This window comes from Gadus macrocephalus, chromosome 16 (genome assembly GCF_031168955.1).
Source record: "Gadus macrocephalus chromosome 16, ASM3116895v1".
Lineage (NCBI taxonomy): Eukaryota > Metazoa > Chordata > Actinopteri > Gadiformes > Gadidae > Gadus > Gadus macrocephalus.
In genome coordinates this window covers 20,360,322-20,381,177 of record NC_082397.1, presented here as the reverse complement: position 1 = coordinate 20,381,177, position 20,856 = coordinate 20,360,322, and the positions used below count along the sequence as shown (strand labels likewise).

Below are 20,856 nucleotides of genomic sequence, written 5' to 3'. Positions count from 1 at the left end.
GGGAAATGCTATCTAAATAACACTTCTGTCATGAGGCAAAGATTCAGAGCAAGTGTCGGGAGAATGGAAATAAATGCATTTTGCAGATGTTAAACATTTTGGGAATAAACAAATGAAAACACTGAGAAATAAAATACGTTTTTCTCATGAAAATAATCTTTAATTTGCATTGCACAACGACATTATAAAGAGTGTGCCTTATAATAATGAGAAGCTAGAGTGTAGACATTATAATACTGGATATAAAAATGGTTTCAGTCCAGAATACACATACAATTACAGTTTTTAACAATCAACTACATACATGGACCACAATCTATTACAAAAACATGTAAAATACAAAGAAAACAAATGACACAATGACATCACAGCCAGCTTGGATGGCAGACGAAAGCCTCTTTCACATTTTAAGTGTGTCGCACAATATAAGAAGTTTCTCATGCCTAAAGTTTAAGTTTCTTAGAAGTTTCAACCTCAACTTTAGGTTTAGGTCATAAGGAAGCGACTATATAAATGGAAATAGGTAGGTTTGTGAGTTAAGTTTTGGCAATTTTTTTGTTTGGTTCAAGGCTAAGTTTGCCTCTGCTACATTTGATAGTAATAATTTAATGAAATAATATTATTATATACAATAATACAACATGAAATGTATATATCCTGTTTTATAGAAAAAAAACGTAAAAAAAAATCTGTCCTAAAAATTCTAACCCATACATATTTAAATCATTTGCACAATCCCTCTGAGTCTGATCATGACCTCAAATCACCATCATTAGCATCACATATAAATATAATTTTCAAAAGACAGAAAGTCTGTAGGTTTTCAATGTGTCTATGTGCTGTTGGATTGGATGATCGTCGGGGTCACGTCATGTTTTCCTCACAAAAAAGCATCGGTTGCCTTCACGGAAACCTACAATGCAGAAGATGAAACTGTAGTCTGTAAAATACACATACAGATTCATGTAAAAACCTAAAACAGCATTTTTTCACTTTATCCATTTCAGACAGAAAAAATAAATACAGAAAATATATCTTCCCACAATAGATGTGTAGTAGCATGCAGGAAAAGTGATTTCATCTGACTTTTAGAGGCCAGACGTAAAGAGAGGAAGCAAGGACAACTGTAACACTGCAGTGTCAGGAATCTGCAATGCTTTCAACAGGGCCCACAAGGAGAACCCCTTGGCCAAGGCATATTCTTTTCGTGTTTATGTGTGGGTGTGTGTACATATGCCCAACCTTTGTCTCTTGGGGTCCGTTCCTCCCGAGGTGTTCACCTTCCGTCCTCTCCCTCACCAGGAGCTTGAGGGTTGTCAAGCCAGCTTTGACCAATGCCCCCACCTCCTCCAAAGACCTGTCCTCCACATTCTGCCCATCCACCTCCACAATGGCGTCACCCCGCAGAAGACCAGCCCTCTGGCCAGAGCCCCCCGATGCCACCTGGGTATCACAAGGAAGCAGGACAGGAACTCAGGATATTAAGGTGAAGCCAATGGTATTGAATGAGTGATTTGGCATGAGACACAAAATGGGTCGTTGTGTTATTTATTGTATACGTTTGAGTCTTTTTTCTGTTTGTTATTTTCTGTTGAGAATTTTCTTGTATTTCTATTTAGATTTAATGGTATAATCGATCATTTAAACTAACATTAGAAGTTTAAAACATCCAAAAATGAACTATAATATTAACAGATTTGAAGAAATAACATTTTCATGGTACGTCAAAGACGTGTGTTGCAGAGATATATATAAGTTAGCAGCTGGCCCCGCTAGCACCAGACGCATCGTCTTGTAATTCAACTTTAATCCTCGAGATGTCACTGCCAATGCAGCGTCCAGTCTGCCCTCAGTGAAACTTGAGAGGATGAGAGTAGCTTCCCAGAGGTCTGATCCTAACCTTTTGTCCATAATATCTAAGAAAATTATTGATAGAAATAGAACATTGGAAATTAAGACTTAACATTGGCATTGCTTACGATTGCTTGAGTAAGCTCTTGATGAATAAAATAACTAGGTTTGATGCTGAACTCAATGCAACATTTCTAGACTGTTATGTACTGACCGTGTTAATGAGCTATTATTTGTTTTTGTTGATTCGTGTTCAAACTGGTTAGAATACTTGCTGCCCCTATAAGTGTGGAGGACTATTTCGGCCAAACTAACATGTTGCACCGTAATAATTCATTATTTCCATCTAATTACATTTATTTAAATATTTATGTATTTTGATTTTGTTAGGCAATGGAACCTTGCCTTGTCTGTGTCCTGTGTTAAATTGTTAATTTTCTGAATTAAAAACAAACTGACTGAATGGATAATATACCATGGATTATGACACAAAACCGTTTCCTTCAATTACAATTGAATGTGGTACAATATAATATGATGTAGGTTATTTTACCACTTTTTATGGTTTTACGATAACACTGAGCCCACATTGGCCAGCCGTATTGAAACTAAATTAGCACAGTGCTATTTTTAACCAATGCTACTCCACCTCTTAACAGACCGGTAGAGTGAAGTCAGGACAGGCACTAATGTTTGAGAGCAGCATTGTAAAAACCAAACGTTGAATACCTGGCCAATAAAAGTCCCCGGCTTAAAGTCCGGGGCACAACACAGGTTGAACCCGAATCCGACGGCCTCTCTGTCCAGAACACACAGCCTGGGGCCCGTGGGGTAGAGGAGGTTGCCCCTGTCGTCAGGTCCGTTCTGGGCCTCTTTTATGTCCTCATCATAGAACAGCAGGGGGGATAGGTCCAACTGTCATGATGGAAAGAGTATGACCACATCGTATTTTAATAGACATAAACTAGTTGGCCTAGGTGCAGGTGCATTCATCACGTTTTCCCAATAAAAAGGAGACAAATCAATAACTTTCCAACAAATGAGAAAATGCCCCAGTTGAATATATTGGATTGGGGGAATAGTAGCCTATAATGGAAGACCTTAGGATGGCGGGTAGTTTCTGTACCACATACTTTTGCTTTGTTGATCACATCTTAATGACCTCATAGTCACAAGCAGCAGGTCACTCCTCTGATCTCACCTGGCGATAGTAGTCCCGCCCCTTTAAGGTGATGGTGGTGAGGCTGACACTCTGACCGCTCTCCCGGATCTTGTGGACGATGAGCTCATGCGCCGCGGTCTCCACGGCCTCCCCGTTGATGGCTAGCACCAGGTCCCCGTCCTCCACGCCCACCTGCTCCGCCGGGCTCCCCGCCTCCACCTCTCGCAGCAGGTGCACTGGGGCACAAGGCAGGATGGAGGGGAAATACCCTGTTTATTTTCCCTTTTTCTTTATTCTTCTTTTTGCTTATTTTTTCTGTGTAGAGTTTTTATTGTTAAGCATATTGTATTACATGACAATATTTTTTACGATTCCAGCCATTTGAAACAATTGCAACCACGCAAAATAGTTATTTTAACGTCGTCAATAATTGCAAGCAAACGTATCAACTAAAGTATGGTAGGCACTAGGCAATTCTGAAGGCTCTTCTTTAAGCAAAGTCCCTGTAAGATTAAGATATGAACACAATAAAGTTGATTTGTTCCATGGTGAAAATCTAAAATGTTCAATTGGTGGTGAGTAGAGTAGGAAAGGCACAGGCCACCACTCTCTGGTATACCAATGCGTCCCGAGACTCTCAGCTTCTCCTGTCGCAGCAGGAACCCATATCCATCCGGCCCCTGGACCAGGTGCATGGTCTTGGGCCTGTGGGCCAGGCTGAGGCACTCTGCCAAGTCTGCCACCACAGGGATCCGCCGCTTGATGCAGACAGACTCACTCTCTCTGTCTATGACCAGCAAGGTCACATGGATGCTACTCCTCTTAAACTGAGATAGAGGGAGGAACCACAGAGAGTCATGGGGGATTCCAAAAATATTCACGGTCATGTTATGTTAACATCTTTAAGTGCTTTAAGTGTCTACATTACAGGCTTCTGTTTTATTAAAATTTACAATTTAGTAGATATCCATCCAACACATTAAACCAAATACAGACACAGATAATTAAGGAGCAGATATTTGTTCATACGAATTGACCCTTCCAGAAATTGCTATTTGTATTATTTCATTTGGAATATCCATCAGTTATATCGTTGAAAAGGCCATATTGACTTGCCGGTTGTATATGGCACAGCAACAGTAACCAACAGGGGCAGGACATTATATCTTTGTGTGTGTGTGTGTGTGTGTGTGTGTGTGTGTGTGTGTGTGTGTGTGTGTGTGTGTGTGTGTGTGTGTGTGTGTGTGTGTGTGTGTGTGTGTGTGTGTGTGTGTGTGTGTGTATGTGATGAGAACGGTAGATACATACTATTTTGTTGAGTGCTGAGAATGTGAGGTTTGCGACTGTGACGCCGTTGACCCAGATCAGTTTGTCTCCGTTGCGGACGCCGGCTCTCTCTGCAGGACCGGCTGTTAATGTGCTCAGGTAGTACATGCCCTTCTGACCTGGATAAAATACAATAGGTTACCTTCACCCTCTAGTCTAGACATAGAAAAATTGGATGCGGATATTGTTTCAGAGATAGGTTTTATAGAGGTTTCTACGTAGGGGAAGTTTCCAAAACCTGGCTTACATGGTTCCCCTCTGCATTTAAACGTCTTTATGGATTATACTTATTTCTTATCCACAATTTATTAACTACAAAATTGGTTTTAGACTTTTAAGTAAAGACAAAAAATACAATGTACTCATATCATATTGGACTGACCTCTGCTACAAATGACTGAAGAATAACTGGCAATTCAATGCCCTTTTAAAGACAGAAATGTGAATGTCTTGGGATGGAGGTGTCATAGCTGAACAAGGGATGACCTGGGTGAATGCATGTTTATGCGCTACCTTGCACATGGCGGATGGTGATGCCCAGGCCCTGCACTGGGTTCCGGGTGACGTGGCAGAGTCTGGCTTTGTGGTCATGGTTGTCGCCCCTGTTAGACCTTGCCACCTCCTGCAGGTCCAGACACCAAGACACAGCCTGCAAAAATACCCTATAGCGTCAACATACCATCAGTGTGTGAATACTGTATGCATACGGACGACTTATGTACACGGCAAATGGCCTAGAGGTGTCATCTGCATTACCTGCTCGTATTCCTCTTCTCTCAGCACCAAGAGAAAGACCTGGAGGCCACAGCGCTGGATCTTCCTCAAAAGCTACACACGCACACATACGCATACACAAAAGAAAGGGAAAAGTTGCTCTTTAATATAATTTATTATTATGTTATTATTAATTTATTATATCATATATTTTTGGCCCCTCACTTAACATTTAAGCTAATCACAATATAGTCCTGTTCTACCCATCTTTAAACACTGCATAGGTGGTTGTGGTTAACCTGACCTGCAATGTAACATTGAACATGAACTAAACTAGATCCACTTCCATTTTTAATCTCTGAATCCCCAAAAAACAGCTGTTGGTGCATTCCAGACACAGTATGAGGCACTGTAGGCTATTATGGAGTGAGGGATGGAACCACTCATTTCATCATGTTAATGAAATCATGTGACTCGCAAATCATCGCGAATGAAAGGCCTTACAAAAAGCACTGGTATCACTGTCTGGCGCCTTAGTGGCAGTGACCAGGCTGAACTAGAGCGGGAGTTACTGGTTACTACATCACACTGGTACCACTGTCTGACGCCTTATTGTCAGGCCGGCGAGGCTGACCTAGAGCAGGTACAGGTTACTAGAACATCACACTGGTACCACTGGCACCATCATCGTCTCAGCCTCTTCCTTTCATTTACACCACATCCTCATGGGACCTGTCCTGAATGTCTGATACCTAGAGCAAAATGTTACCATGTGACCCGTCCAGAACCTCTGATATCTAGAGCACTACGTCACAGTGTGACCCGTCCAGAACCTCTGATATCTAGAGCAACGTCACCATGCGACTATGTTAAGCCGTGCAGAGTCCTGAAGAGACTCGACCAGACTCTCGTTGGCTGTCAGCATTGTCACCAGTGGCGGTGGGTCAATAGAGGGCGCTAGGGCGCCGCCCCTCCGTGAAATATTCACTTGAATATATCTGCCAACTATCAATCAGCTATTATCAATACGAAATAAATCAACAAAAATATATAGCGTTTATCCTTGTTTAATTTTGTGATACTTGTCACTGCCAGCAACCATTTAAATTCGTCTGAACGTCAATGATTTGGGCTAGGCTAGTTTTTGGTCATTCGAAATAAAGCCCTCCTCCAAGTCAGGGGCGCCGGCCACGTTGAAGTCGATGTATGCTCGCTAAATTTTTGCTGTCTATCAAGCAGAGACAACTTTTCATTGGCGCAAGAAAACTCGTCCACACCAGTGTGCGCCCCAGGCCAATGGTATCGCTTTTCTTTTTTGTCATCACATGATTAGACAATTTCAGCGAATCAATCAAATAGGCTACCTCCTTCAACAGCAATCGCGCAACACAACAACATGTAGAGGATAGATAGATCACTAACTAGCAGAGAGTTGTAAGCACTTTCCACCCTTTTCAGTGGAGGAATTGGACTCCCCAAGCAATGTTATTAAAAGGAGCAAGTAAGTTACATATTCATTTAGTCTTTCGGCCTGTAGCATATAAACAAAATGAAGCGACTGTCCCTTACTTCTAACTGCATTTGTAGACATTGACACTCAAAAATTGGATGATATAGGACAGTGATCATGATTTGTCTCAATATCAGAATAACAACAATGGGTCAAATAGCAATGGCTGGTGGAATGGCCAGCACTCGAGTTGAGGGGGGATGGCCTCCCCCTTTGGAATTAAAATGATCAAAATCCCCCTTCTGAAACAGCCATCCCCCCTTCGCCTTCCCATCCCCTGTTATTTTATCAATTAATGTGGAAATATTACCGCTATTTCACTATTTCATTAACGTTACTTTTCCCAGGGACCGATTTGATAGCGATACTGCATTCTCGGGCAGTATGCTATTGCGCAAGCACGCAGGCGTACTTGCGCAATAGTGCCTTCACGAGCTCTCATTCCACACCGTACGAGACACTGGGAATGGCCATAAAGTAGGTCTGTATGCAGTCTAAGCTTGTCCAGGCCCTATTCTGAACGAATAGTAGGTAAAAGTGGCCATCTCCAAAATGCAAGCGGGAATACCGCAAATCAAATCTATTTAATTGTTAAATCAAATCTATTAAAAAATTAAATCTCCAGGGGAATCAGGGTTAATGAACACCACTGAGTAATTGCTATTATTGTTATTACTTGCAAACATATTGTTAATGTTGTTCATCTAAGAACTTTTCCCGACATAGGGTCTGTGATTGGTGGTCAATCAAGACCACTTCCTGACTAATGGCGCATTTCCACTGCAGGGTGCGGAGCGGATCGGATCGCAAAGGTGCGGGTCGGATCGCGTTTCCACCGCCAAAAGTGGGCGTGACCCGGACTTTGCCGTACCCGTTCCGACCCCATTCTAGGGACTCCTCCGTTGCGGTACCCAAAACGAGACCAGACGCCTGAAAGGGTACCCTGGAATTCTAGCTACACCCCCCCTCCGTTGATTGGTCGACAGAATCGTCACTTCCGGGTGACGCGGGGATAAAAACAAACAAACAGTAGCCTCGAGGTATTATTCTTTACAATTAACATGTCGCGTAAAAAGCTTGCTTGGGCGAACAAGGAGGTGGAGACGTTCGTCTGCATTCTTGCGGAGGAAGACGTTGTTTACGATGTTTACGTAGCTGCCGCGGCGATCGACATCCGGGCTACCACCAAGGGTACTGTCGGCAGTGGAAACGCGACCTCGGAACTGAGCTGGGCTATACCGCCCCCTCCCTACCGCACCTTTGCGATCCGATCCGTTCCGCACCCTGCAGTGGAAATGGGGCAAAAGTGGTGGTTCTGAACCCAATGAAGCCCTCGTACTACCATAGTGTCAGAGAGATGAGGCTGAGACAGAACAAGGCTAACTACCTCAGGGAACTCCATGTTATCCACATATTCCTGGTTGACCTCCAGCACCCTTTGGCCGTCCCTGAGGCCCCCCACCTCTGCCGGGCTGTGGGGCTCTACCTCCCTGATCACGTGCCCACGCTTCCCCTGCACCCCCCGGAGCACGAAGCCAAAGCCCTGGCCCTCGGCACGCTTCAGCTGGCACAGCCGGGGCACCGGGCACGGGTTGGGGTCTGGGAGGAGGAGGGGACAGAGGGAAGAGTATGACCTTCAGTGGTTCTGTTCAATACTGAACAATCAATTGTTAATACAACAATATCTATTTAGATCAGGTAAGGAACGTTGTACTTTATCATCTTGAGTTCAATAGGTTCTGTTATGTTTTAGAATACCTTTTTGAACTAGACTACAGTAGTGTTAAATTGGTACAGATGTTATTATGACTATTATGATCATGTATTTCCTCTAACTACAAATAATTTCTTCTCCTGACAATAATTTATTTCCCGCTCTTTCAATCGAATTCCAATGTATGGAATTTGAATTAATTGTGTTCCCCGTATCCTGAAATGTGGTTTGTTGGGATTCATGCCAAAGCCAAGTCTTATAAATGAGACCAATATTATTTTCCTATGATAAGAACCGTGCATGACGCGTTGGCAGCGGACCTTAGGCCTCTAGACCTTACCCGGGTCGTCAGAGATTACCAGGGCCGGGTTGTCGATCCCTTCCTTTGGGTTGAAGGTAAACCTTTGAAAGAGAACGATACAAATCTCTTTTTGAATTTGAACATTAGTGTGAAATGAAAGCGTTGAAAAGATTAGATTGAATAATTCCAAGAATATCTAATAAAAGCATTGATTTGTACCACTGTAGACTGTGCTGCCTACTTTGCTATGACTTGCCTGTCATATGGTTTGTTTGTTGTTCGTCAGTCTGACTTGTCCATTTGAATATATATACATATATATTTATTTTTATCACAATCCCCGTTCCCACATGAGGTCTGTGCATCGAGCTAGGCCAATATTATAAATGCATTATTAATAACGTTTTTTTCTTTCTCAGATTTCTTGGTAAAATAAGAGTTGTTGACCATGATGATGATGAAGAGCTATATCGTTGTTGATGAAGGTAGGACTCACCGTGGATATTCCATCGCATCCTCAATACCTGGGGGAGAGAAGAAATGTTTCACATTAAGATCCTTAAGATCCTAAGATCCCACTCAAGAAGATCAGACACTTACTGTATTTTACCTGAGGTTAAATCAATGAACAAAGTCTCTCTATACCCCACAAACAACTGAGCTGGAAAAAACAATAAACCTCTCTTTCCAAACTAATCTCTTCATTAAAACGTCCTTCAACAGCACTGCATAACTTGAGGCGAAACACCCACGTGGTAATTTGCATCACAACACAAAAACAGGTGCTAACTGCATTTATTTAAACCCGACGCATATGATGCACCATATCCAGAATGATACTCTTACTAAGGTAGTGTCACCCGAATAAACGACTGCACATAAGTCAACCGTACAGCTGCCTGCACGTCTGAGCGTTTGTCAATGTTGCACACATTTCAGCATTTCACTGCTTTCGCTTTTGCCTAAACTCCCACACTTCCTCATCAAAGGAATGTGTTCTGTAACAGGGAGTCGGAGTGAAGGTCGATCCATCTCCCAGATGAGTTTACTCATTCACCCTTCTGTCCTGACACACACATCTAGAAGACAGTCTGGGAAAGACGGGGGTTTATGATTCATTCATGCTGCCGTTCAGCTTGCTCCCATGTAAAGGGTGAGTTCCTGTATCAGACTAGAAAGGATGGTTGGCAGTGAATCATGGCTGTATAACCGTGTTATGAATATCTGCAGATAGTTGTGGCTGGAGTCACCTTCTAAGGCTTCCCACGGCTGACTTGTGAAACATAACAACACTAGCCGAGTGTTGGATATACTGAAAGAGAGGCGCTCTGGAAAACCCAGGGCTGTGTTTACACCTTGCTACCACCACACATGGGCTTTATATACACGACAACAGCGCTCACTAAAAGCTTTCGGAAGATTTCCAAGACAAGCATATACCAATGGCAAAGACTCCCTTTCCCTCCAACCCATACCCCTCACCCCCCCCCCACCAAAACAGAACAACAACAATACAAGCAATACACTCTCCACTCTGCGCCATCACACCATATTTAGCTGCTTCAGTAGCCCATTGCATATCTTTACTTCTGCATGCAGATACAACTTAGAATAAACCAGTAGTATTGTGTGCATAGATGTGTCAGCTGTAAATAGTGGTGGTGAAAAGAGAGCAGAACTGACCTGTGTTGCTGTACTTCATGTTGTGTGTTGGTGTTCTAGCTCCAAACACACACACTGGCTGGGCTATACAGGCTATGGCGGTGTGAAGGTGCAAGGTACACAGTGAAGAAGGGACATAAAAGAGAGAAAGACCTGACTGCCGTCAACAGGTGAGAATTTGGCCCTGTGCTCTCCTTAGGCCCACCCCCCAGCTTAATGTTTAATCTAGTTTAGTGTGGCGGAGCAGGCAGGCACAGTGTCAACTCTGAGCCTTTGTCATCTTTGTTGCTGTAGGAGGAGTTTGCAGAAACCAGCTAATTGTGCTTGTAGATTCGAAAAAGTCAAGCAAAGAAAAAGTGTAAAAAGCCTTTCTACTCACTGCAGATGGACTGTTATGTACAATGGAACAGCATTAGGAATACTCTAATGCTTTTAGAGTAGAGGCTGACACACCAACCAATAATTGGTTAGGTTAAACAATAAAACTTAATTAAACTTTTAAGTCCCGTCTAAAAACACATATTTTTAAACTTGACATTTTCAATCTAATTCATTGTCTCCCACCCATTTCTATGGAAGCCCATTCCCGCCACAGGAAAAAAAAATAATTATGAGATTAAAAGTCATAATAACGAGATTTAAAGTCATAATTACGAGATTTAAAGTCATAATTACGAGATTTAAAGTCATAATTACGAGATATAAAGTCATAATTACGAGATATAAAGTCATAATTATGAGATTAAATGTCTTAATTACGAGATTTAAAGTCATAATTATGAGATTAAAAGTCATAATAACAAGATAAAAAATTCATAATAATGACATTTAAAGTCATAATTACGAGATTTTCGACGGTTAGCCTGCCCCCTGACCTCACTTCCTTCAAGTTCGAAATCGGCACGACAGAGCGGCACGCGCTACTAGGCTACCAGTCTGCGCCATCATTTCGGACCTGAGGCTGATGAACCTGCAAGTCATCACTTCTCTTGGTCATCTTCCTATTCGCAAGGCGAAACAGCAACGTAACCGAATTTCTAGAGATGCTCTTTTAAGCCTATATTCAGTAATTCAGCGTCTTTTCATCTGATTTATGTTTCCTTTGAAAAAGCACTCTGCTGCAGCTATGTTAGATAGTTCTAGTATTAGCACCGTGTTAATTTTGTCAGCTATTTTAGATTTTGTCTTAAGGTACGGCCACACCAACCGCGTTACTCGCGTAAGACGCGTATAAAATCGGCAATTTTTCCATAGGGAACCATTGTTTTACGCGCGTATGAGCTGCGTAGATGCGTTACATGCGCTAAAGCAACATTTTAGCCGCGTATGAGCTGCGTATATACGCACCTAACGCACCTACGCTCCTACGCGTGATGCTTAGCCGCGATAGCAGCTAAGCATCACGTGATCAGCGTGGAGCTTGACCCGACGTCACTGGCAGAGAGTAGTGACGCTTGCACAGAAGCATACGGCCGACATCTTCCTTTATTCTGGGTGGAAATAGTAACATAGTTACGCCATTAAATGCGTTTATGTAAACATTTTTAGCGAGAAATGTGCATTTTACTTTCATAATGTTCGCTCTGTGAATGTGAAGGATGTTTGGTTTGATAGTTATGACGAAGAGGGAACGCTCCATTCACTTGCATGGACAGCGTCTCTGGTTGCTATGCAACCTCAACGTCTTGGCGGACTATATCTCTGCTGATCAACACTACGAATGCTGGAAACACACCAGACACACCATGTGAAGTTATTTAACCTGATTATTGTTATTTATATCTGAGATTATTTAATCCAACCCGATCCAAGCTCTATCATGCACCCAAACACGGCGGCGTTTGGGTTTCCTTCCTCTGACTCCTAAATCCAGCGCAGCCACAGGCGCGTAGCTGCGTACGTAGGACAATTTTTGACACAAAATGGTCAAGCAACATTTTAGCTGCGTTACGCGCGTAAATCTTACGCGGGTTACGCGTTTGGTGTGTTCGTGGCTTTAGTCTTTAGAAGAAGATGCTTATTCGATTTAGTCACATTTTAGTCATTGTTTTCCTCTGTAGTTTTAGTCGACAAAAAGTCCTTAAATTGTAGTCAACTTTTAGTCATTACTTTTAGTCAAAATGTTTTCTCTTTTTAAACTAGTTCAATGAGGCTAACCCCATATATATGGACACCTGCTTTAACGTAGAAAATTTAACATTCAAAATTAATAAAAACTACCTTGATCAAGGAAATGTAACATTCAACATCAATACAACCTCCAGCTTTCTTCATGAGTGCCCGTTTGTTTACATGATGTCGGCGCATCTGTCTGCGTCACATAAATACCCGGCGCATTTACTGACGCAAATGATGTTTGGAAATGTTCAGCGTAGTGTCCGAATTCTCGTTTGTTCGTTCCCTATGTAGTGCACTATGTCATGAACACTATATAGGCAATAGTGACTGAGTGATAGGGAACAATTTCGAACGCAGCGTAGAGTACTAAAGTCAAAACGTCACGTTGTCCTGGCAACCGGATTCTCAGTTCTAAACAACCGAACGAGAGATGGCGTTGTTTCTTTCAAAATGAAAATAAATCAATTTCAAGAGGTGAAAATCACTACCAATCGAAACATGTCGAGGCGTTCCCCTGGGGTTTCAAAAGGAAAAGTTCGTAAACGTTAGTTTAGGTTAGTTTTTTTATATATATATGAAGACAATCTATTCTCAATATTACTTACATCATTGGTAAAGCAAACTCGCAAATCAATTCGCAAAAAAATCGTTCCTTTTCTATAAAAGTTTTGTGTGGCATAGGATTTCCCCTTGTTAATTTGGTTTGTGTAGAACCTGTGATGGAAAATCTACATGTTACGTTCAGGTTCTTCTAAAATGTAAATCTTAGTGTTTCGTGTGATGTAATCTGGTTTCACATTCCATTCTTGGAATCTTGCTATTCTGCAGGGTCTTCTAAAATGTAATTCTTAGTGTTTCATGTGATGTAATCTGGTTTCACATTCCGTTTCCGTGTTGTATGTAGTTTGGTTTGGGCCTGTTTTACTTGACCCCCTGGGGAGTGTAGAGAAGCAAAGGGTGATAAGGAACAGCCTCAACCACCTTCTTAACCTCTGAAGAAACTTCAATCAATAGATTAACATCTGGTTAACAAAGGCTTTTGGTTTATTGGAGGCCAACTGCCCTCAAGGATCCGATCTAAGTGTATAAAAGCTCCTGACTTTAGCTTCTCAGCGGACTTCTCCCCAGCGTACCTTGAGTATGAAGTAACACGCAAAGAGAAGCTCCCATCTGAGGCCTCAGATTATTGTAATGTATGCCTGTTTTGTTGTTTGTTGATGCATGTTGTGATGTATCTTTGTTCGTACTTTTATTACAAATATATATGACCACTAATTGTCAACAGTATTGTGTGCTTTTTGCATCTAAATATCTCATCTGCCTTAGACGCAAACTCTGATAGAGAAATTGCCACGACAAACCGAAAAGCGGTTGCTATGGAAACGTGACGTCACACTTTAGTACTCTTGTCTGTTCAGCCTTCAAAACGATGGCTGGTAAATTGTGAAAAATGCATTAAACTGTAATCAGAAAACGCGGTTATATGCTAGACCCTATAGTATCTTGGGTATAAAGGCTGGGACAAATTTCAAAGTACACCTTATGTTGATAGTAAAACAGGGGTGTCAAACGTACGGCCCATGGGCCGTACGTTTGATCAGATCATTGATCAGAGTGAAAGAACAAAGAGAATAATTGTTGTTCACCGTGGGCAGATCCTGAGAGAACTAATCACACATTTTTTGGACGCGAGTGTCATGCGAGATGATGTTTTCATCCAAGTAATTCTTCCCAATGGAAGTTTGGAAATGGCAGTTGATGAAGGTGGCGTGTTAAGGGATGTGCTAACTGAATTTTGGCTGGACTTTTATGAGCAATGCACTTTAGGAAATGCTTTCAAGGTGCCTTTTCTACGCCATGATTTTGGTAAGCAGCAGTGGGAAAGCATTGGCAGAATAATAGCAATGGGTTGGCAAAAAGAGAAGTACCTGCCTATATAATAGCCCCAGTAATTTTGGAGAAAGTTGCCCTTGTTGACTTGAGAGTAGTCTTGTTGACTGCTTCTTGAAATATGTCACAGAGTCAGAGAGATTGGTGTTTGAATCCTGCCGTTCAGATTTTGAAAGTGTGGATCAGGAAGAATTGATTGAAGTAATGGATCTCCACAGCTGTCGAAGAATGCCAACCGCTGATAATATTGAACAGCTCTTGGAGGAGCTTGCCCACCAAAAGCTGGTTCAAGAACCCGCCTTTGTCCTAGAGCAGTGGAGCAAGGTGCTTGCACCCTTTAGGTCAGATTTGGAAGGCATTTCAGAAGCGTATGTAAATCTTCATCCAACACTGAGGAAGGTGATTAGTGTTGGATGAAGGAATGAACGACCAGCAGAAGAACATAGGAAAGCATTTTAGCACTTACCTTAGAGAATCTGACACACAGCACCTGTCTCTATTCCTTCGGTTTTGCACTGGCTCTGATTTGTTTCTTGGTAAGACCATTACTTTGAGCTTCACGAATTTGCAAGGTATGCAGAGACGGCCCATCGCCCACACATGTGGATGCTACTTGGAGTTGCCAATTGATTATGACAATTACCCGGATTTCAGACATGAAATGAACAAAGTATTGGAGAGTGGTGTGTGGGCAATGGACATAGTTTAGTTGATTCAGCTGCCATCAGCAGCCTCCTCATGTCAAGATGATTTAATGCAATATGTAATATGTAAATATGAAATTATATAATGTACTGATGTATTAATGTAATGAGATCTAATGTACATATTTTGATATGTTGGATTATGTAAATATGTTATTATATAATGTACTGTTGTATTATGTCTTGAAGTCATCCCCACCAATACATAGTTTAGCAGATTCAGATGCCATCAACAGCCTCTTCATGTCGAGATTACTTAATTTAATGATTTTGAAATGCTGGATTATATGTAAATAGGAAATTATATAATGTAATGTGATTTAATGTAGAGACTTTGAGATGCTGGATTATATTTAATGTGTGAATATTTAATTATATAATGAACTATTGTATTAATGTAATGTATTAAAGTTATCACCACCAATACATCGTTTAGCCGTTTCAGCTGCCATCAGCAGTTTATATATATCCCCAGCAATACTTATGTTGTTTTTTAAAGCTGTTTTATAGGAAGATAATAAAACGGTTCATTAACTTGTGGCTAACTGTTTAGTTATATCCCAATAATCAATATTATGAGTCTGACGCATGATTAAGTATAATATATTAAGTATAATGTTTATATCAAATATATTAATTTTTGCAGTAGAAATGTCAATTTAATGTTAAAGACACTACAACGATTGGAGAAAAGGGGTTAAGACACACAGTATATTGTTAGGCTTGTATTGTTAAAGAACCAGTTAAAGCCTACTCTAGTTACAAATGGGTACAAGTTAAGTTTTGCTAAATGAGCTGCAGTAGGCCTAATGCTGAATTAGGCCTACTGCAGCTCATCTAGCACAAACAACTACCCCTGCTTTTAAGGCTGTAGCAATTCATTGTTAATTAGCTGTCTAAGTCTTACATACAGATCTACTGTCTTGTACACGTCGTTAGTTAATTCAAGGCCATGCTCATAAGCCCCACACAAATGTGAAACACATCTTCATCACATGGGAAGTCTTTGTAAACACACTCCCCCAAGCATGCCTCGATCTTCTCCAGACTTGGGCGATACAGGTAGTCCGTGGCCCCGTAGAGTTGAGGCACTGCATGGATGATGGATGGACGGCCATGAGGACTTCGTGAGTTGTGCACTCGACGCATCCTGTGCTCATTCCAGGTGAATGCGACCTCCTCCAGTTCTTCCTGATAAGACAAGGCTCAAAGTGAATACAAATGAAATGCAATGAATTGCATGAAAAAACTTTCCTACAGACAGAAAGCAATGTGTGGTTCTTGTATTTAACTTTTTTGGTAAAACCAAATCAATAGTGGGAGATCCAGGAGACACGGACACTTGTTGAGTCCTTGGGATGAGTCCTTGAACTGAACTGTGTCTGTGTTTGTCCTGACGCCCTACTACAAACTTTCATCCTCATCCCCCATCACACCTGCGGTGGCCATCAACTGGAAAAGAACTCTGTTGCAACTGCTACTCAAAACCAACGGAGTCATGCAGTATTGTCTGTGATGTTGTTGTGCCAAGCAGAGGGAGGTGTCTGGACAGTCGACTTTCTTGATTCTTTAAATTTTTGTTTTGGTTTAATCATGAGTAACCTAATGAGTTTGTTATTTTCTTTATTATAGTGGCCTACACCTGGTTTACTTGTGTATGATTTGAATTTACTTGTCTATTGCCTTTTATGCTTTCTTTCATTGATTTAGTTAATTGTTAATGGTTTACCAGTAGATACACTGAATTCTCATTTTTTTGGGTGATCTTTAAACTACGTTTAGTATGATCAAGAGTCTCTGTTTTGTTCACATTTCTAGTCTAGGAACAGGCCAGGGCCTCTCATACTGATACAAGGAGTTATCCCCAACATTCTGCCATTGTTATGTTTCAACAAGGTTGAACCGACCTGGTCCTCCGGGACATAGCCAGGGCCAGATACCTTATCAATGCTGAGAGCAGAGGCGGAGTGGCCGTCGGGACGATCGGGAGATTTCCCGGTCGGCCGGCCGGCCAGCGAGTTCAGGTGGACCGGCCCACAATTGTGAAGCAGCCTGCGAAGTCAGTTGGACCGGCCCACAGTTGTGAGCGGCCGCGAGGCGTCTGCAAGCCGGCCCTGAGCATAATTTATTCCCCGCCAAGACGCCGTGAAAACCCCCGAAATAAACAATATATGTCTCAAGAACATCCAACCAATATTTATACCACTTGCTTACTCTCTATGTCTCATTCATGGTTTTTTTTTTTATATATATTTTTTTTACTTCATTTAATTCTTCATTATTCAGGCGTTACAGAACTTTCATGGCCATGAATAAATAATACGAACTACAGTTTACTTTAATATGTTTGTTCTTGAATTGACGTAATGGAGCAAAGACTCCTGGGATTGGGAAATGCGTTTATCCAATAAACAGCTTGCAGGTCAAGTCCATTTTCGGAAATGTAGGGGGATAGCCCTAAAGACGCGTCAGACAGAGAAGGCGAGCAAGTTCGTGGTTGCTTGCTTTTGCTTGTTGTGGCACTCATGGAAGGCAAGAAGAGAAAAGAGAAAGGAGGGGCTGAAAAGGCCAGAATAAAGAAGAAGCGGATGCTGGAGGGGGATGCATCTAAGTGCTGAAATCAGGCATTAAAGAGTTGTGCAGGTGAATTAGCCAGAGCTCCACCATTGACGTTATTGCTAGGCGGGAGCTAGCACAAGCTGCTAGTCAAATGTGTATGTGCAGGCTGGTATATTTCAGACGAATTAATGACTTAACTGATCTTTCTCTTTTAATGGATGGAGAATACGTTAACAGATTTGGAACATGTAGTAGTAGTCGTCTAGTCGTGTCAACACGTTACACCGGTATTACCGAGCATAAATGGTATAAACTTTGAAACTAGGTCACTCCGTCAACTCTCCTCTCACACTAGGTGACAGCGTCTTATAACGTTCTATATTATATAATAGTATAATATAATTGTATAGATAATATCACGGCCAAAAGCTCTGCGCCTCCGGATGGCTGTAGTGCGGGGAGCACTACGGCCATCCGGAGTGCTTTTGTTTACCGGCGTTGCTATGGTTACTGGTCTTGTAAGGAAGTGCTTCTTAATTATAATTATTTCTTAATTATAATTATATCATTCATTTTTACCAAAAAAAAAAAATATTACTGAAAAAATATATAAATAAACGGTGTTGCAGGGGGGTGGGGCCGGACCGGGGAGGATTCTCCCGGTGGCTATTAGTGCCCCACTCCGCCCCTGGCTGAGAGTGCGTCTGTTCACGTGTTATTCATGTATCCCCTTTTTGTATAATACTCGCCCCAACCCTTTGGTTCGACGAGAAGAGGGTTCGACAGCCAAGGAACAAGTCATCGACCACCGGGTCCACTATAGATTATTCAACCTAAATCTGTATCTCGCTGTATTCCTGGAATAAACCATCTATTCAACCCTCTGATCCAACCTGTCAAGCTGCTTTGATTTCGACTTCAAGAATTACTACTACGACTGAAAATACACAACGCAGAGTCTGTCCGAACAGTTTAGAAATAAGATGAAATCTAACACAATAAAAATAAAATAATACAAATAAGAATAAGCCACAGACAAAAATAAAGCAGTGAATAGTGAAACTTACCTGAATTGTGGAAAGAAAACAGAACTGGACCAATGACTTGTCCAGGAAGGTGTCAGCGAAGTATCCATCCCATTTCAATTTATCGAAAAAGTCCATCCAAAACTGGGCGCACTGACCATGGCACTGACTGCGTAATGTCAGCCACCATCTTTCAATGCGCTGGTTGCCAGTGCTTGGACCAAATGTGACATGTTCGATTTCAAGTTGACCCTCTGAAAAGTGCATGAATCTTTGCATTTCGGCCAAACGAACATTTTCTGTCCCTAAATCTACCCGTAATCGTTCAGGGCAACCTTGAGCTATTAGTACACTACAGCATCCATGAAATAACCAGCAATCACGTTCGGATCATTATTAGTTTTGTATGCCTCCAGCCAGATGAGTCTCCTAGAAAAACCATCTATGCATCCACTTATAGGCCTACAGATCCCATACGGTTTAAGTTTGTCATAGCCGTCAATGTGCCAGACGTAATTGGGACCCCGGCTGTGATATACTCTCCGCCGTAGTCTATTTCTTGATCTCAGGTCAACTCCCTCACTGTCCAACAGCCGCAAGAGAACACGTACTGTTTCCCTGTCGGTAATAATGCCATTTATCCAACATTTTTGGTACATCCAACGGTAGCCATGACACTGCCCAGACGTTTCTTTGCGCTTCAATGAAAGCTGCCACCTCGGCCACATCTGTCTTGCACTTCCTGCGCCACAATCTTTTCTCTCTCAGAATCCTTTCAAGTGTCCGCTTGCTCAGCACTACCCCATGCACCTCAGCCAATACTGCCAGAATTTCATCATTTGTATATCGTCTTTGGAAATATTGCTCAATGTGGTGATCCAACTCCATGACCTTACGACACTGATCTCTTAATGTAAACCATCTAGATGCAGCCTACTGTCATGACTTTATATCTCGTAATTATGACTTTAAATCTCATTATTATGACTTTTTTATCTCGTTATTATGACTTTTAATCTCATAATTATGACTTTAAATCTCGTAATTATGACTTTTAATCTCATAATTATGACTTTATATCTCGTAATTATTACTTTAAATCTCGTAATTATGACTTTAAATCTCGTAATTATGATTTTAAATCTCGTTATTATGACTTTTAATCTCATAATTATGAGATAGTTTGTGGTGTTTTTTTTTTTTCCTGTGGCGGGAATGGGCTTCCATACATTTCACCCCACTTTGTTTCAATGTATCTTGTTCTTGTGTTTTTTATGATTGTTTTTATTTAATTTTAAACACTGCCCTGTAAGGTGTCCTTGAGTGCCATGAAAGGCGCCCTCAAATAAAATATTATTTGTTACTTTACTTTATTGCTTAATAACTTGGTAATGAACTATTATTAACTAAATAGTGGCCTGAATAATGATTAAGTTATTACTGTTTATAGTCTTAGGATTCAAGGATTCACTATTAAGTTAATCATTCATGACTTCACCAATGTATAACATATATAAACATGATATAGCTTCATTTATTTGGCCTTTGAATGACCATTAACATAACCCTGTTGTCAATTGTTAAGCTTACTCTTACTTGAACCACTACTAACACCTACTTCTGTTCTGCTGCGGACTAATCTGTTAAATGGGCAACAATAACTACATTTTGTATGTAGTTTTCAAATGAATGGTTCAATCATTCATTGTTACACACACACACACACACACACACACACACACACACAATTCATGTTTTTTGTTTTATTTTCAATCCAACTTGAACGATTAAGTATTTCATTAACAGGGAACAAGCATGTTTGAATCAAATTGCACATAACACTAACCAAATTAAGATTTTGGTTAATCAAAACATTTTTTGTTGAATTAAAGGGGTAGTTCGGAATTTTGGACATAGGGCCTGATTCCCAAGTGAGCATTGGTATTCTATATCACTGGAGACAGTTTTCAACACATTTCATACAGTCCTTCTAGTTACAGAGTTCGCTCGTGCTAGGCTAGCGCACGTCAACGGGCAATGCTAGCCTGCTATTAAAAACAGTCTTACCCACTCCACAGTACACCCGAGGTAAAACGACAGACTAACTGTCTGTTTATAGAATAATCATGTTAGAAATAAAACCAACCTTGCATTGCATTGCATTTTGAGGGAATTACGGGGTCTCAGCAGCAGTGTTTATATTCCTGTACGTAGCCTACGGCAGCGGCGGACTGATACCTAGGTTACCTGCCGCTGTCATTGCTAGAAACGCAGAGTACAGTGAACGAAGGAATTCTATAAGCGTATTCAATTAACAAGA

At 41.3% G+C, this 20,856-nt stretch overlaps 1 protein-coding gene and 1 long non-coding RNA gene across 4 annotated transcripts; both read right to left on the bottom strand.

Moving 5' to 3' along the window:
• Positions 1-134: 134 nt before the first annotated feature.
• On the bottom strand, positions 135-10,728 carry nherf4a (NHERF family PDZ scaffold protein 4a). 3 transcript variants are annotated; one of them, XM_060075054.1, is made up of 12 exons: positions 10,262-10,728; positions 9,075-9,102; positions 8,618-8,679; positions 7,951-8,162; positions 5,096-5,167; positions 4,853-4,988; positions 4,322-4,458; positions 3,633-3,840; positions 3,053-3,249; positions 2,581-2,766; positions 1,243-1,443; positions 135-933 (listed from the first exon to the last, which is right to left on the bottom strand). In XM_060075054.1, exons 1-12 carry the CDS (start codon positions 10,278-10,280, stop codon positions 904-906), a joined length of 1,488 nt encoding a protein of 495 aa, XP_059931037.1. In that variant the 5' UTR covers positions 10,281-10,728; the 3' UTR covers positions 135-903. The 3 variants fall into 3 exon arrangements, with proteins under 3 accessions (XP_059931037.1, XP_059931038.1, XP_059931036.1); XM_060075055.1 differs by having other exon boundaries at positions 135-940; positions 10,262-10,726; XM_060075053.1 differs by having other exon boundaries at positions 135-913; positions 10,262-10,724.
• A 2,201-nt stretch (positions 10,729-12,929) lies between these two features.
• LOC132474557 (uncharacterized) lies at positions 12,930-13,830 on the bottom strand. The gene is made up of 2 exons (XR_009529677.1): positions 13,720-13,830; positions 12,930-13,072 (listed from the first exon to the last, which is right to left on the bottom strand). It is a non-coding gene; the product is annotated as an uncharacterized LOC132474557 (long non-coding RNA).
• Positions 13,831-20,856: the final 7,026 nt, after the last annotated feature.